Below are 14,562 nucleotides of genomic sequence, written 5' to 3'. Positions count from 1 at the left end.
TTATGAACTTAATTCGTTCCGGAGGTCCGTTCTTAACCTGAGGTACCACTTTAGCTAATGGGGCCTCCCGCTGCCGCCACTGGTGAGCGATTTTTGTTCTCATCCTGGGGCAAAGTTCTTAACCCGAGGTACTACTTCCAGGTTAGTGGAATCTGTAACCCGAAGTGTTTGTAACCTGAGGTGTTTTTAACCCAAAGTACCACTGTATACCGGGGACGCGGGTGGCGCTGTGGGTAAAAGCCTCAGCGCCTAGGGCTTGCCGATCGAAAGGTCGGCGGTTCGAATCCCCGCGGCGGGGTGCGCTCCCACTGCTCGGTCCCAGCGCCTGCCAACCTAGCAGTTCGAAAGCACCCCCGGGTGCAAGTAGATAAATAGGTACCGCTTACCAGCGGGAAGGTAAACGGTGTTCCGTGTGCTGCGCTGGCTCGCCAGATGCAGCTTTGTCACGCTGGCCACGTGACCCGGAAGTGTCTGCGGACAGCGCTGGCCCCCCGGCCTATAGATGTGAGATGGGCGCACAAACCCCAGAGTCTGTCAAGACTGGCCCGTTCGGGCAGGGGTACCTTTACCTTTACCTTTTACCACTGTATAGGGATGCCATACGACCCAATTTCCTCCGAAAATGGCATCCTGGATAATTTTTCGAAAATTGGGCAAATGTCCTGGGAAACTGGCAATGGGGTTTAAATTGTGCCAGAAATGCTTTAGAAAGTGCCAAAAGTGGAAAATAACCCCCACACCACACTGGTTCCCGTAGCTAGAGTCTGCAAAAGCAGAGGGACACATGACTCTCAATAAAGGACCACGCTCATTACTAACACATACACACAGCCACACGCACGCAGAACCCCATACAGTGTTTCCCCACAAGTCTGTCGAGGCAAGTCTGTCGTCAGTCGGGGGGTGGGGATGGACCTCTGTGACCTTCCAAATGCGGTTCGACTCCAACTCCCAGCAGCCCTTGTCAGCATAGCTGTCAACGTTTCCCTTTTTAAAAAGGAAATTCCCTTATTCCGAATAGAATTCCTCGCAAGAAAAGGGAGCAGCTGACAGCTATGCTTGTCAGGATGCCCAGTGGACAGCGGTGTTGGGAACTCCCGTCCAGTAACGAGAGAGACCCACAGGTCACTTGAAAACACACACACACACACACACACACTTGGGCGAGAATGCTTCTTGCGAGATCTGCCGCCCAACGCAGAGCAAGGCGAGGGGAGATCAGCGCTTCCCATTACTCAACCGCAAGCCTGTGCGCTTTTCTGGGCATCAGGGTGCATTTTAGTCGGAGTCGATTCTCTCTCCCGGCCGAAATGGAGGCGGCCAGCACTTGGCTCGCTCGGTCCCCTGGTGCCCTGCGCGCCCTGGAGCCGCCGAGCCGCCGGCAAAGAGGAGGCGGAGGCGACCCCGCTTGGCTTCAAACGGCGCTCCGCCAACTTCTCCTCCTCGTCCTCTTCCGCCCTGGAGATCCTCCTATCAAAGGCTGACGACGAGACACCCGCAGCGAATCCGGCGCGCCACTTTCCTTTGCGCGCAAATTCAAATTGCAAAGTTGAGCAGCGGGCAGGTGCTCCCCAGAGCTCCTCCGGACATCTCCCGTCTTGGAGAAAGCGCGGGCAGAGCACGGGCTAACCTGTGCAGGTACGGCGATTAAAAACCAGCGAATCGGGACCGCGGGGGGTCTCGGCGTGGGGGCGACAGTAGCGGCGGGGACCGCCAGCCACGATTGGGAGGGGGGGGGGTGTCGTTGCATTGCAGCGCAGTTATCTCAGCTAAAGCATCCAGGACAGATGGCCTTCCAAGCTCTGCTTAAGAACCTTGCGAAGATCCACTTGCGAAGCTAAGCAGGGTCCGGTATGGTTTCAAACGGGTTGGGGGAACAAGTGGTGACATCCCTGCATCGCACGGGGTTGGACTAGATGACCCTCGCGGTCCCTTCCAACTCCACGCAGTTTTTCTTGAGAGGAGCGAGAGCACAGTCTTTTTACCTTGTATGGCTACAGGAAAGATGGAAGCCGGATCAAAATCCGAGGAAGAGCATTTGGACACTCCCCACCCGCATGTTGACCTTGAGCAAAGGGAGGCATCAGGTAAGGCATCAGGCCAATGCAATTCTGGGCTGCATCAATAGGAGTATAGCATCTAGATCAAGAGAAGTAATAGTGCCACTGTATTCTGCTCTGGTCAGATCTCACCTGGAGTACTGTGTCCAGTTCTGGGCACCACAGTTCAAGAAGGACACTGACAAACTGGAACGTGTCCAGAGGAGGGCAACCAAAATGGTCAAAGGCCTGGAAACGATGCCTTATGAGGAACGGCTAAGGGAGCTGGGCATGTTTAGCCTGGAGAAGAGGAGGTTAAGGGGTGATATGGTAGCCATGTTCAAATATATAAAAGGATGTCACAGAGAGGAGGGAGAAAGGTTGTTTTCTGCTGCTCCAGAGAAGCGGACACGGAGCAATGGATCCAAACTACAAGAAAGAAGATTCCACCTAAACATTAGGAAGAACTTCCTGACAATAAGAGCTGTTTGACAGTGGAATTTGCTGCCAAGGAGTGTGGTGGAGTCTCCTACTTTGGAGGTCTTTAAGCAGAGGCTTGACAACCATATGTCAGGAGAGCTCTGATGGTGTTTCCTGCTTGGCAGGGGGTTGGACTCGATGGCCCTTGTGGTCTATTCCAACTCTATGATTCTATTATCTCCTTTGCTCCAAGTCTTTGTTCCTGCAGGTGCCGCCTAAACACTTTGCTTCTTTATGACAGCCCTTTGGCTTCAAGACCTGCTTATAGCTCTGCATTGCACTGGACTCTCTGCCTTTGAGGCTATTGTTTCTGCTCTTCCCAATACTGCCTTACTATACAGTCCAGGCCATGTCTGCTCAGATGTATACCTCGCTTTGTATAGTAGAGCTTCTTCTCTTGCAAGCGTGGTTTTCCGTTTGCTATAATGGAAAACTTAAAAGCAGCTACAGCTTTCTCGTTTTTTCCCAAGATGGCCACCGATCTGTGAGGCAGGGTGAGGCAGCTTTCTCTCCTTTTGGCCAGATCAGGTGACAGCAAAAACTGCAAGGTTTTTAGTGGGGGCAATTAGAATAAGATCTCTTATTTGAGTATTGGTGTAAACTCCCAAAATGTATTTTCTATAGTTAAGTTTTTACCTCTATCTTCAGTAATAATAATAATAATAATAATAATAATAATAATAATAATAATAATTTTTTATTTATACCCCGCCCATCTGGTTGAGTTTCCCCAGCCACTCTGAGTGGCTTCTAATATTTTATTTTATTTTATTGCTATGGCTAGTGGCTAATGCAAGTAAAGATTCTTCTGCTCTGCTCTGCCTTTTGACCAGAATGAATGAGCTGAGTAGATTAAGCAGATCCAGTGTTTGTTTTTTTGCTGGGGAAGTAAAAGGGATTCACTTTCCCCCCATGATCCCTTATGAGGGATCCTTATCCAGCCTGCCCTTCTTAAGTTCTCACAAATGCTTATGAGTTTAGCTTTTCTTTTCCCCCCTTTCCTCTGTAGCATCTCCCAAGATCTGGAAATACCTATCAATTAAAGATATTCTCATAGGCATCCTCGTTTTCCTGGTCATCGCACTCACCATTACCATTATAGCAGGTAAGTTTTCTGAACCTCAGTGTTACTCCCTTAAGCTTTTTCTCTTCCCTCTTGGGTCTGAGGTAGCTGCATGCCTTCAGCCAGCTTCTCAAAATCAGAACTTTGGCTATTGCCTGGCTTTCAGCCACTGCCATGTCTGACAGCCTTGCCCCAAATCAGTAGTTCAATGATCCATATTCTTACAAGGACACACTGAGACCATGTGCTTTGGCCACAGATGGGAACATCTGGCATTGGGGGGAAAGAGATGCTTAGCCAGAGGGTTAGAGCAGCGATTGGCAACCTAAGGCCCGGGGGCTGGATCCGGCCCAATCGCCTTCTCAATCCGGCCTGTGGACAGTCCGGGAATCAGCGTGTTTTTACATGAGTAGAATGTTTCCTTTTATTTAAGATGCATCTCTGGGTTATTTGTGGGGCATAGGAATTCGTTCATTTCCACACACACACCCCAAAAAATAATACAGTGGTACCTCGGGTTAAGAACTTAATTTGTTCCGGAGGTCTGTTCTTAACCTGAAGCTGTTCTTAACCTGAAGCACCACTTTAGCTAATGGGGCCTCCCGCTGCCACCACACCGCCGGAGCACGATTTCTGTTCTCAACATGAAGCAAAGTTCTTAACCCAAGGTACTAGTTCTGGGTAAGTGGAGTCTGTAACCTGAAGCGTATGTAACCCAAGTTACCACTGTATAGTCCGGCCCCCCACAAGGTCTGAGGGATAGTGGACCGGGCCATGGCTGAAAAAGTCCCTGACCCCTGGGTTAGAGGGTGGTATGGTGGTGAGGTCAGAGCAGTGCGGATGCAGCAGCAGAGCCTAGCTGACACTCCTGCACAGCCCTGACCTTCTCAGCGCCCAGATAACACTGGTCAACAACAAATTTGTTGTCTGCGTTTTTTTCAGTTGATTTAGGACGAATCTGATGCGCTGAATCCAAAAATCACATTGGTTTTGCTCAATCAGGTCAAGTTTTTGAGCTATGGCCACATGTCTTTTTTTACGTTTTTGTTCACATGTACCCTTGTGTGGAGCATTTTAGAAGAAATTGGTGGGGGTAAAATGCCATGTCGATCTGGGCGCTGAGAAGGTGGCGAGGTCAGGGCTGTGCAGGACTGTACTATTTCTGGGTTAGCGGAGTCTATAACCTGAAGTGTATGTAACCTGAAGCCTCTGTAACCTGAGGTACCACTGTATGCCTCTCCAAATGGGTGGTTTCAGCAGGTTACCCCAGTTTTCTATTCCTTCCACAGTGACAGCCCCCAGAGAAGCCAAGCAACCGGGTCATCAGCTGGTTCCCTCCGCGCTCTGCGGTCTACCATGTCCACATCACTGGATTGGCTATGCGGGAAAGTGCTATCACTTTTCGAAGAAGAAAAGGAATTGGAACTCCAGCAGAAGCTACTGCGAGTCACACAATGCCTCCTTGGCTAGGATTGAAAGTGAGGAGCAGGTAAGAGAGGGGTCCTTTGGCACCAAGGGGTGATGCTCGTCCCCTCTTAGGCAGCATGATGAAATGAGTCGCCTTATCTATGGAGTTAACTACGCATTGTAACCTAGAATATCTTGCAGAATTTCAGTGGCTGCTTTAAGGGCAAAGCGACTTTGGTGTTGGAGACAATCTGGAGAAATGATGGAAAGAAAGAAAGAAAGAAAGAAAGAAAGAAAGAAAGAAAGAAAGAAAGAAAGAAAGAAAGAATATATATAATCCTTGCTTACCAGGCGAAAAAGCACATGGGGCATGGAAAATAATAATAATAATGATTTTATTTACAGCCCATCTGACTGGGTTGCCCCAGCCAATCCGGCGGCTTCTAACATAACATAAAAATACAACTATGCATCACACATTTTTTAAAAAACCCTACTCCTGTCATTTCTCTGCTCTAAATTTCCTACTCCTGGTGCTGCTTCACTTAAAAAAAAAGAAGGTGGGTCACTAAACTCCTGGTTTATATGACATATCATGCAAAGCCCACGAGCAATAAGAATATTATTCTACAGAAAAAGAAGTAACTTCCACTGAGTTCAACAAGGCATAATCTCTGATAAGTGTGTGTAAGGGGTGGGAGTGGATCCGGCCAAGAGTTCAAATCCTGACTGCCTGTGGGCAACTTTGACAGCTGGGGAGCAAAGGCACAGGGCTTTGCAGGTGCCAACTGATAAAGCCAAGGATATAACAGGTGGATGTGGTTGGGCCAAACAGAGTCATGGGGAAATTAGGACCCAGCCGAGGCCTAGTTGGGTCCATGAACTGGAAGTTTAAAGGATTAGCTACCATTGTATATACACCATGGCAGCCGCAGGGAAGTGAAGAAAAGGATGGGGAAAGAGAAAAGGGTGTTGGAAACAGGGAGAAAGGAGGGGCACTGGTGAAGTTGTGGACTCTCCTTCCTTGGAGATTTTTAAGTAGAGGTTGGGCAGCCATCTGTCATGGATGCTTTAGTTGAGATTCCTGCTTTTGGGGTTGGACTAGATGACCCTCGGGGTCTCTTCCAACTCTACGATTCTGTGACAATTGGCTTTCTCTCCACCCACAACAAGCATGTGGCTTCAAGACATTAACCCAAAGGGAATACAGCCCTTGAGAGAAAAATAGGTTGCCCACTCCTGCATTACACATGCTAGGGAGTAAGCCCCATTGAACGCATTGAAATGAATTTTATATATTATTATTGTATATTAATAACAACAACAACAACAACAATAAAATTTTATTTATATCCCACCCTCCCCAGCCGAAGCTGGGCAACAACAATAAAAGTAACACAGTTTACATAAAATCACAATCAATTAATTGAAATTTATTCTAAAATCAATTCAAAATCAAATTAATGGCCACCATGACTGTTATCATCAACTAGGTGTACTTGCTGACATTTTCATCTGACATGTTGACTGCGTGTTTACTGGCCGAAGTGCTTATCTGTGAATAGCGCAGGGCAGAATTCTAACATCCATTTTCTCTGGTCTTCAAAGGAGTATGTGAAGCGTCTTGCTGGCAACCATGACTTCTGGATCGGTCTCAGAAGAGACCCAGGTCAACCCTGGAAATGGCTAAATGGAGAAAATTCAACGTGAGTCCCTTTCAGTTTTCGGTGCTGAGGCGTCAGCAACCAAAACTTCGCCAATTCACTGTTAACGGGATGGATTCTGTGGCTGTTATTCTTCCCAGTATAATTCTGAATCAGATGTCAAAATTTATGCGCAGCTGAAAGCCAGGCGCAATACCAAAAATACCGAATAAGAAACTCAGTTTCATTGAATCTCTGTAGGTAAACAGTTCCCTTTATCTTTCATAGTTTGCTTTCTTTCATAGATCGCTTTCCCCTACAATAAGTCCAAGCACCGGATGGATTTATAAACAATATTTAAAATAAGAAAGCAATGGCAGACTTTATAGGGATTTGTTTATTATTTTTGGTGTGCTGTCAATAATCTTGACGCATTTATGATATGCTGACGGCCGCAATCTTAGATAGAGGAAAAACCTGAAAAATTGTATGAACCACAGTTATGACAAGTGATTGAGGCCTGTTGAAGCATTCATATCTTTGGTCATCAGTTTCATGAAAATCAGCTTGTAGAGGCTCTGAGGGCCTTCTGGAAGTTCCCTCACTGCAAGAAGAGAGATTACAGGGAACCAGGCAGAGGGCCTTCTCAGTAGTGGCCCCCGCCCTGTGGAACGCCTTCCCATCGGATGCCATGGAAAAAAACAACTATCTGACTTTTAGAAGACACCTGAAGGCAACCCTGTTTAGGGAGGTTTTTAATGTTTTATCCCTTTTTATTTTCATTATTTATATTCTGTCAGGAGCCACCCAGAGCGGCTGGGGAAACCCAGCCAGATGGGCGGGGTATAAATAATAAATTATCGTTATTATTATTATACAGTGGTACCTCGGGTTACAGACGCTTCAGGTTATAGATGCTTCAGGTTACAGACTCTTCTAGCCCAGAAATAGTACTTCGAGTTAAGAACTTTGCTTCAGGATAAGAACAGAAATCGTGTAGTGGTGGCGCAGTGGGAGGCCCCATTAGCTAAAGTGGTGCTTCAGGTTAAGAACAGTTTCAGGTTAAGAACGGACCTCCGGAATGAATTAAGTTCTTAACCCGAGGTACCACTGTATTATAGTAGAGATGTTTCAACAATGAGCTAGTTTCCTTTTATTAAACTCTGCTTACATCTCCATCCTTTCCTGGGCCATTTTATTTTAGTCTGCCAGGTTTTTCTCCCACCCACCACCTTTGTGCTAGACTTTAGAAAAAGCCTGAAGAAAGATCATCTTGAGCTATGTGCCTGCTGCTTTGATACAGGTTTGTGATGCATTGTGTTGCAGACTCAGAATCGCAGGAAAAGGTGGGGAATGTGTCCATCTTGACAATGAAGCCATAGCTGCCGCCTCGGGCTGCCACACAGAACTTCCTTGCATCTGCAGCAAACCTTCTGCATGTACAAGTTCTAATTGTTTATCAGCCTCATAGCCCAAACACTGGAGGAGAGCTGGAGTGAGTAAAGTCAAGAAAATAAGGAGCCAAGATGACGAATGGATGAAGTGGGTAGGATACCACCCTAAGTATGGCTAGGAATTTGTTCTTAAATGCAAATACACTCAGAATTTGTACTATTTGGGCAGCCTTGGAGGCTGCTTTAGATACTCCCCAGCAACTGCTTTGTGGAGCATCTAGTAGGATGGGGTACAATTTAAACTAATTATCTCGTATTTGAAAAATACTCAGCCATGCAGTTAGAATGCTTAGAAGGAGTGATACCAAAATGAAATGGAAATGGAGTTCATCGTAAGGGAAAGGACAACGTGCACTTAGAATTTTGCCATGTGTGTATATATATATATATATATATATATATATATATATATATATATGCTTTCGTAGATTTTCACGGGTACAGGAATGCAGGTTTTGGTGTCTTCGGGTGTCTTCCCGTGTAAGAGTCGGGGTGTCTGTGCGACGTTTCGACGAGGTCTCACTCGTCATCTTCAGGCTGGTGCTTTCGGCTTCTTGTTACTGGAACAGAGCAGAGTCTGGTGTTTGAGTTCCTATAAATACTGTTGAGGGGTGTGGTGTATAGCCTCCAACGTTCTGGGCAAAGAGGAAGTTCCTAGATTAGTGTGCCTTTTCTTCTTTTGTTCCTTAATTACTTGAGGGATATCTTGGGTGATTTCATGAGTGATATTCAGAATATCACTGGGTGGGTCATTAAGTGTAGATTAGTTGCTAAAGCTTTCGTGTCTTGACCTCTTGAGCTTGTGAAGAGTTTTTCTGAGAAGATGGCTGTGCTGCATTTAGTTGTGCTCTGGCTTGGCTTCTGGCTGGCACAAGGCACAATACCATAGCTCGCCCCTATACACGAAGCCAAGCCAGAGCACAACTAAATGCAGCACAGCCATCTTCTCAGAAAAACTCTTCACAAGCTCAAGAGGTCAAGACACGAAAGCTTTAGCAACTAATCTACACTTAATGACCCACCCATTGATATTCTGAATATCACTCATGAAATCACCCAAGATATCCCTCAAGTAATTAAGGAACAAAAGAAGAAAAGGCACACTAATCTAGGAACTTCCTCTTTGCCCAGAACGTTGGAGGCTATACACCACACCCCTCAACAGTATTTATAGGAACTCAAACACCAGACTCTGCTCTGTTCCAGTAACAAGAAGCCGAAAGCACCAGCCTGAAGATGACGAGTGAGACCTCGTCGAAACGTCGCACAGACACCCCGACTCTTACACGGGAAGACACCCGAAGACACCAAAACCTGCATATATATATATATATATATATATATATATATATATATATATATATATAAAACATATTATTTTCAACAGTAATTAAACATACTTTTACATCTTCAAATTTATTTAATTTTTTTATTTCTTTTTATTGAGTTCTTTACAGCAAAAAACATAAAAGCATTAAGAAACAAAACAAAGAAAAATACAAACAACAAAAGAAAGAAAAAGAACCGAAAACAACACATATAGCAAATAAACAAACAGATCAACTCTAAAACGCTAATTGACTTCCCTCCATCTCGGCTTGAGCTATACACACACCATACCTCTCTGCAGTTTTATTTGACCAAATCTGTACGCTGCAAGTTTTACGTTTCACCTACTGCGATTTTAATACTTCCTAGATTTGCTTCATTGTATGTTACAAATTTGTTCCAATCATTAATAAACTTTCTACTTTTTTGATGCCTGATTTTCTGTGTCATCTTTGCTAATTCTATATACTCAAATAATTTAATTTGCCATTCTCTGACGGTTGGGATATTGGGAGTTTTCCAGTTTTGCGCTAGCAGTATCCTGGCGGCGACCGTTGCGTACTGGAATAATATTTGATCTTCTTTTTTAATCTCCTCTCCAATCATTCCCAAGAGAAAAGCCTCGGGTTTTTTGGGAAAGGTGTATTTCAATATTTTTTTAAATTCATCGTAAATAAGTCCCCAAAACCTTTTCACCTCTTCACCATTGTCAGGGAACTGACATCAGAGGCACGGGAGAAGGAGAGGGTCTCTGATTCTGCAGGAGAAGGTCCCAGTGCTAGGGGGAGACTCAGCTGGGAAGAAGGGGAAGGGAATAAGTGTAACACCAGGGATCCAGGAGAGCAACGGGACAGGGAGGTGCAGGGGCTCCAGGACTCTTCGCTGGAAGTTAGCGAGGAGAGCCCAAGCACCCCGCTGCCCACGGCCACCCTGCGCAGGAGACTCCCGCGCAGTGAGAGGCGGAGACGCTTGGGCGTCAAACAGCTCTTATGTTGGCAGCGCTTTAAGAAACGCCCACAGTCAGATTCCACGAGTGACTAAGGGCAGCCACGCTGAGATGGGCTGTGCAGTCCAGAGGGTTTAACCAGGCAATCCAATGCTCAAACGGGGCAGGATAACGCACGAGTAACTCCCAACCACTACAACCATCTTCAAATTTTTGACTTCCATCAATCCTGTGAAAATCTTCCAATCTAATCTCTCAGTATGCATTTCTTATCTTCCCTATTACATTTCAAACTCATAACCAATATCTATCTTTTTCTACTTTGTAACACTTTGTATATTTCTCCTTACAAAGCTTCTTGTAGTCCTACTAGCGTAATTTGTTGATTACGGTTGCTCTTCAAATAATTCATATACTTCTTCCAATCTTCTGTAAATCTCTGGTCCCGCAGGTTTCGAATCCTTTCTGTCATTTTGTCCAATTCTGCATAGTCCATTAATTTCGTCTGCCATTCTTCTTTCGTTGGAATTTCTTTTTGTTTCCATTTCTGGGCTAACAAATGTACAGTGGTACCTCGCAAGACGAATGCCTCGCAAGACAAAAAACTCGCTAGACGAAAGGTTTTTCCGTTTTCGATTTGCCTCGCAAGACGAATTTCCCTATGGGCTTGCTTCGCAAGACGAAAACGTCTCGTGACTTTGTTTCCTTTGTCTAAAAACCGTTAAAACCAAGGGTGCTTAGCTTGAACAGCTGCAGTTGCGACTTGACTTCGAGGAGCAACTGTTAGCACGTGGTTTGGTAGCCTTTTCTCAGACTTTGCTCACTTTTGAAGCTTTTCCAAAACTTTTCCAGAACTTCTCTTGCATCCATTTGGTAAGTTAAACTTTTAAAACTTTTTTGGGGGGTTTTGGATTTTGGGTTTGGGTGTTTGGGATTCAAGGACTTGGTGTTGTGGGGGGGGTTGCGATAATCTGGGAGCTTGTGGGCCTTTTTGGGGATTTTTTTATGATTTTCTGTGACCATTGGGCCAGGTTGTTTTTTTTTTTGAAAATTTTTCTGAGTTTGAATTTCTGAGTGCTGGCTGGCTGGAGGAACAGTTGGGGAGGTTTCTGCAGGAATCTGGGAGCTTGTGGGGGGGTTTGGGGAATTTTTATGATTTTCTGTGACCATTGGGCAAGGTTGTTTTTTTTCCAATTTTTTTTCTGAGTTTGAATTTCTGAGTGCTGGCTGGCTGGAGGAACAGTTGGGGAGGTTTCTGCAGGAATCTGGGGGCTTGTGGGTTTTTTTTGGAAATTTATGATTTTCTGTGACCATTGGGCAAGATGGTTTTTTTTCAAAAAAAAAATTCTGAGTTTGAATTTCTGAGTGCTGGCTGGCTGGGGGAACAGTTGGGGAGGTTTCTGCAGGAATCTGGGACCATTGGGCCATGTTGTTATTTTTTGAAATTTTTTTTGTCTGGGTGGGGGAACAGTTGGGGAGTGGTTTGCAGCAGTTGGGGAGGGGCTGGGGGAGCAGTTGGGGAGGGGTTTGCAATTTCTGTGTTGTGGGTGGGTGGGTGTCTGTGGGAGCAGTTGAGGTTTTTGAAGACATTGGTGATTTTTGAAGCTTTTCCAAAACTTATTTTGCAGGCATTTGAGGTTTCTGAAGACTTCGGTGATTGATTGTTGAAGCTTTTCCAGAACTTCTCTTGCATCCATTTGGTAAGTTAAACTTTTAAAACTTTTTGGGGGGTTTTTGGATTTTGGATTTTGGGTTGGGGTGCTTGGGATTCAAGGCCTGGGTTCTGGGTTTTAATTTCTGTGTGGTGGGTGGCTGGGTGCTTTTGTATTTTTTGGATTTGAAGCACATCACTTTTTTTTTCTTTTTCTGAGTTACGAAGGTAAGAGCTGTGCTGCCATGGGACCCAAGAAGACTGCTGCTGCGGTGGCCGGCGAGAGGAAGAAGGAGAAGGTGACGCTGAAAATGAAGAAGGAGATCATCCGGAAGCACGGCGGCGGAATGCGTGTGACGGACATCGCCAGGGAGTATGGGAGGAATCCATCAATCATCGGGACCATCCTGAAGATGAGGGAGAAGATCCTGGCGACTGATACAGCCAAGGGAGTCACCAGGATCGTGAAGAACCGCCCAGCTGTTCTGGAGGAGGTCGAGAAGTTGCTGCTCATCTGGATAGAAGAGAAGCAGCGTGCAGGGGACACAGTGTCTGAGGCCGTCATTAGTGAGAAGGCCAAGGCCTTGCACGCTGACCTCATCCGGGAACAGCCAGGAACCTCAGCCGAGCCAGAAGTCTTCAAGGCTAGCAGAGGTTGGTTTGAACGGTTCAAGACAAGATCTGGCATCCACAGCGTGGTCAGGCATGGAGAGGCTGCCAGTTCTGATGTTCCTGCGGCTGAAGACTTTGCAGCGGAGTTCCTGGAGGTTGTGAAGACGGAGGGCTACGTTCCACAGCAGGTCTTCAACTGCGACGAGACCGGGCTGTTTTGGAAGAGGATGCCCAAAAGGACTTTCATCACTCAGGAGGAGTCCAAGTTGCCTGGCCACAAGCCCATGAAGGACCGTCTGACCCTGCTCTTCTGTGCCAACGCAAGCGGCGACCTGAAGATCAAGCCCCTGCTGGTGTACCACTCGGAGAACCCACGGGCCTTCAAGAGACACAAGATCAACAAGGAGCGGCTGAGTGTCATGTGGCGATCCAACAGCAAGGCTTGGGTCACACGTGTGCTGTTTGTGGACTGGGTCAATCTTGCTTTTGGCCCTGCTGTCAAGCAGTACCTGCTGGACAACGACCTGCCGCTGAAGGCTTTGCTTCTGATGGACAATGCTCCTGCCCATCCTAAAGGCCTTGAGGTGGACTTGTTGGAGGAGTTCAGCTTCATCAACATCATGTTCCTGCCGCCTAACACCACGCCACTGCTCCAGCCGATGGATCAGCAGGTCATCGCCAATTTCAAAAAACTCTACACCAAGGAGTTTTTCAGGCGATGCTTCGAGGTGACTGACTGCACCACCATCACCCTGCAGGAATTCTGGAAGGTCCACTTCGACATCGTCACCTGCTTGAAGATGGTCACCACGGCCTGGAAAGGGATCAGCCAGAGAAATTTGAATTGCACTTGGCGCAGCCTGTGGCCGGACTGTGTGGCACCAAGTGACTCTGATGCACCAGAGTCAACAGTGGTGCAGGACATTGTTGCCTTGGGGAGGACCATGGGCCTGGAGGTCATGGAGGAGGACGTCTGCGAGCTGGTGTAGGAGCACGACGACGAGCTGACCACCGTGGAGCTGGTCGAACTGCAGGCAGAGGCTGCGCAGGAGCAGGCCTTACTGGAAGAGGAGGAAGCAACTGAGAAACGGCTGTCCTCCAAAAAACTGAGGGACATTTGCCTGAAGTGGAAGGAGGTGCAGACTTTTACAGAGCAACACCACCCTGAGAAGCACGTGGCACATGACATTGGGAACTTTTTTGATACGAGGGTCATGTCGCCTTTCAGGGAGCTGCTGAAAAGGCGGATGAAGCAGCAGACTATGAACAGGTTCTTGACCAAGAAGCAAAGAGTGGAAGAAGAGCCTTCTTCGAGTGGTCCCCCAGAGTCTTAAAAAATGTATGTACTGTGCACTTTGTTGATTTTTAAATGTTTTTCTGTCATGTTTATAAAGTTAATTTATTTTCCCTTCAGTTTTTGAACTGCTCTTTACAGTATGTGTGACTTTAAAGAGCAGTTAATAAACTGTTGTTGTACCAAATTTGGCTTTGTTTGGACTTTTTTTGACCATAGGAACACATTAATTGATTTTCAATGCATTCCTATGGGAATTCGTGATTCGCAAGACGAAAAATTCGCTAAACAACAAAACTTGCGGAACGAATTAATTTCGTCTTGCGGGGCACCACTGTAATATTGAAGTTTTAGGCTGAATTTTGAAGGTTTGTAATAAGTGACAGCACTGAGACAGTTTGGTGTAACGGTTAGAGTGTTGGACTAGGACCTGCGAGACCAGGGTTCAAATCCCCGCTCAGCGACAAAATTCGCCACAAGACCTTGGACCAGACACTGTCTCTCAGACTAACCTACCTCCCAGGGTTCTAGTGAGGATGAAATGGAGTGGGGAAGAACCCAATATGCTGCCTTGTGGACACTGACACGTTAATCTACCCTCACCAAATAGTAATTATTGTTTTGCAAACTTAATTTTTCTTTAT

The 14,562-nt window shown here is 46.3% G+C and overlaps 1 protein-coding gene and 1 long non-coding RNA gene across 3 annotated transcripts; one reads left to right on the top strand and one right to left on the bottom strand.

Moving 5' to 3' along the window:
* Positions 1 to 1,677: 1,677 nt before the first annotated feature.
* On the top strand, positions 1,678 to 9,850 carry LOC309525238 (C-type lectin domain family 2 member D-like). Of its 2 annotated transcripts, XR_014216116.1 has the most exons (6): positions 1,678 to 2,087; positions 3,529 to 3,624; positions 4,872 to 5,071; positions 6,598 to 6,695; positions 7,959 to 8,178; positions 9,534 to 9,850. XR_014216116.1 is itself a non-coding variant. In XM_082210764.1 (5 exons), the coding sequence occupies exons 1-5, from the start codon at positions 1,991 to 1,993 to the stop codon at positions 8,101 to 8,103; spliced, it is 636 nt and encodes a 211-aa protein (XP_082066890.1). In that variant the 5' UTR covers positions 1,678 to 1,990; the 3' UTR covers positions 8,104 to 8,478. The 2 variants fall into 2 exon arrangements, 1 of the variants encoding a protein (XP_082066890.1); XM_082210764.1 differs by lacking the exon at positions 9,534 to 9,850 and having other exon boundaries at positions 7,959 to 8,478.
* A 1,562-nt stretch (positions 9,851 to 11,412) lies between these two features.
* Positions 11,413 to 14,241, bottom strand: LOC309525393. Its single transcript, XR_014216217.1, has 2 exons — positions 13,807 to 14,241; positions 11,413 to 12,518 (listed from the first exon to the last, which is right to left on the bottom strand). It is a non-coding gene; the product is annotated as an uncharacterized lncRNA (long non-coding RNA).
* Between the last annotated feature and the right edge of the window lie 321 nt (positions 14,242 to 14,562).

Source organism: Podarcis vaucheri, assembly GCF_965113315.1.
Source record: "Podarcis vaucheri genome assembly, chromosome: 2".
In the NCBI taxonomy this organism is placed as follows: domain Eukaryota; kingdom Metazoa; phylum Chordata; class Lepidosauria; order Squamata; family Lacertidae; genus Podarcis; species Podarcis vaucheri.
The sequence above is the reverse complement of the archived record's forward strand: the minus strand, read 5'-3'. Positions and strand labels throughout refer to the sequence as shown.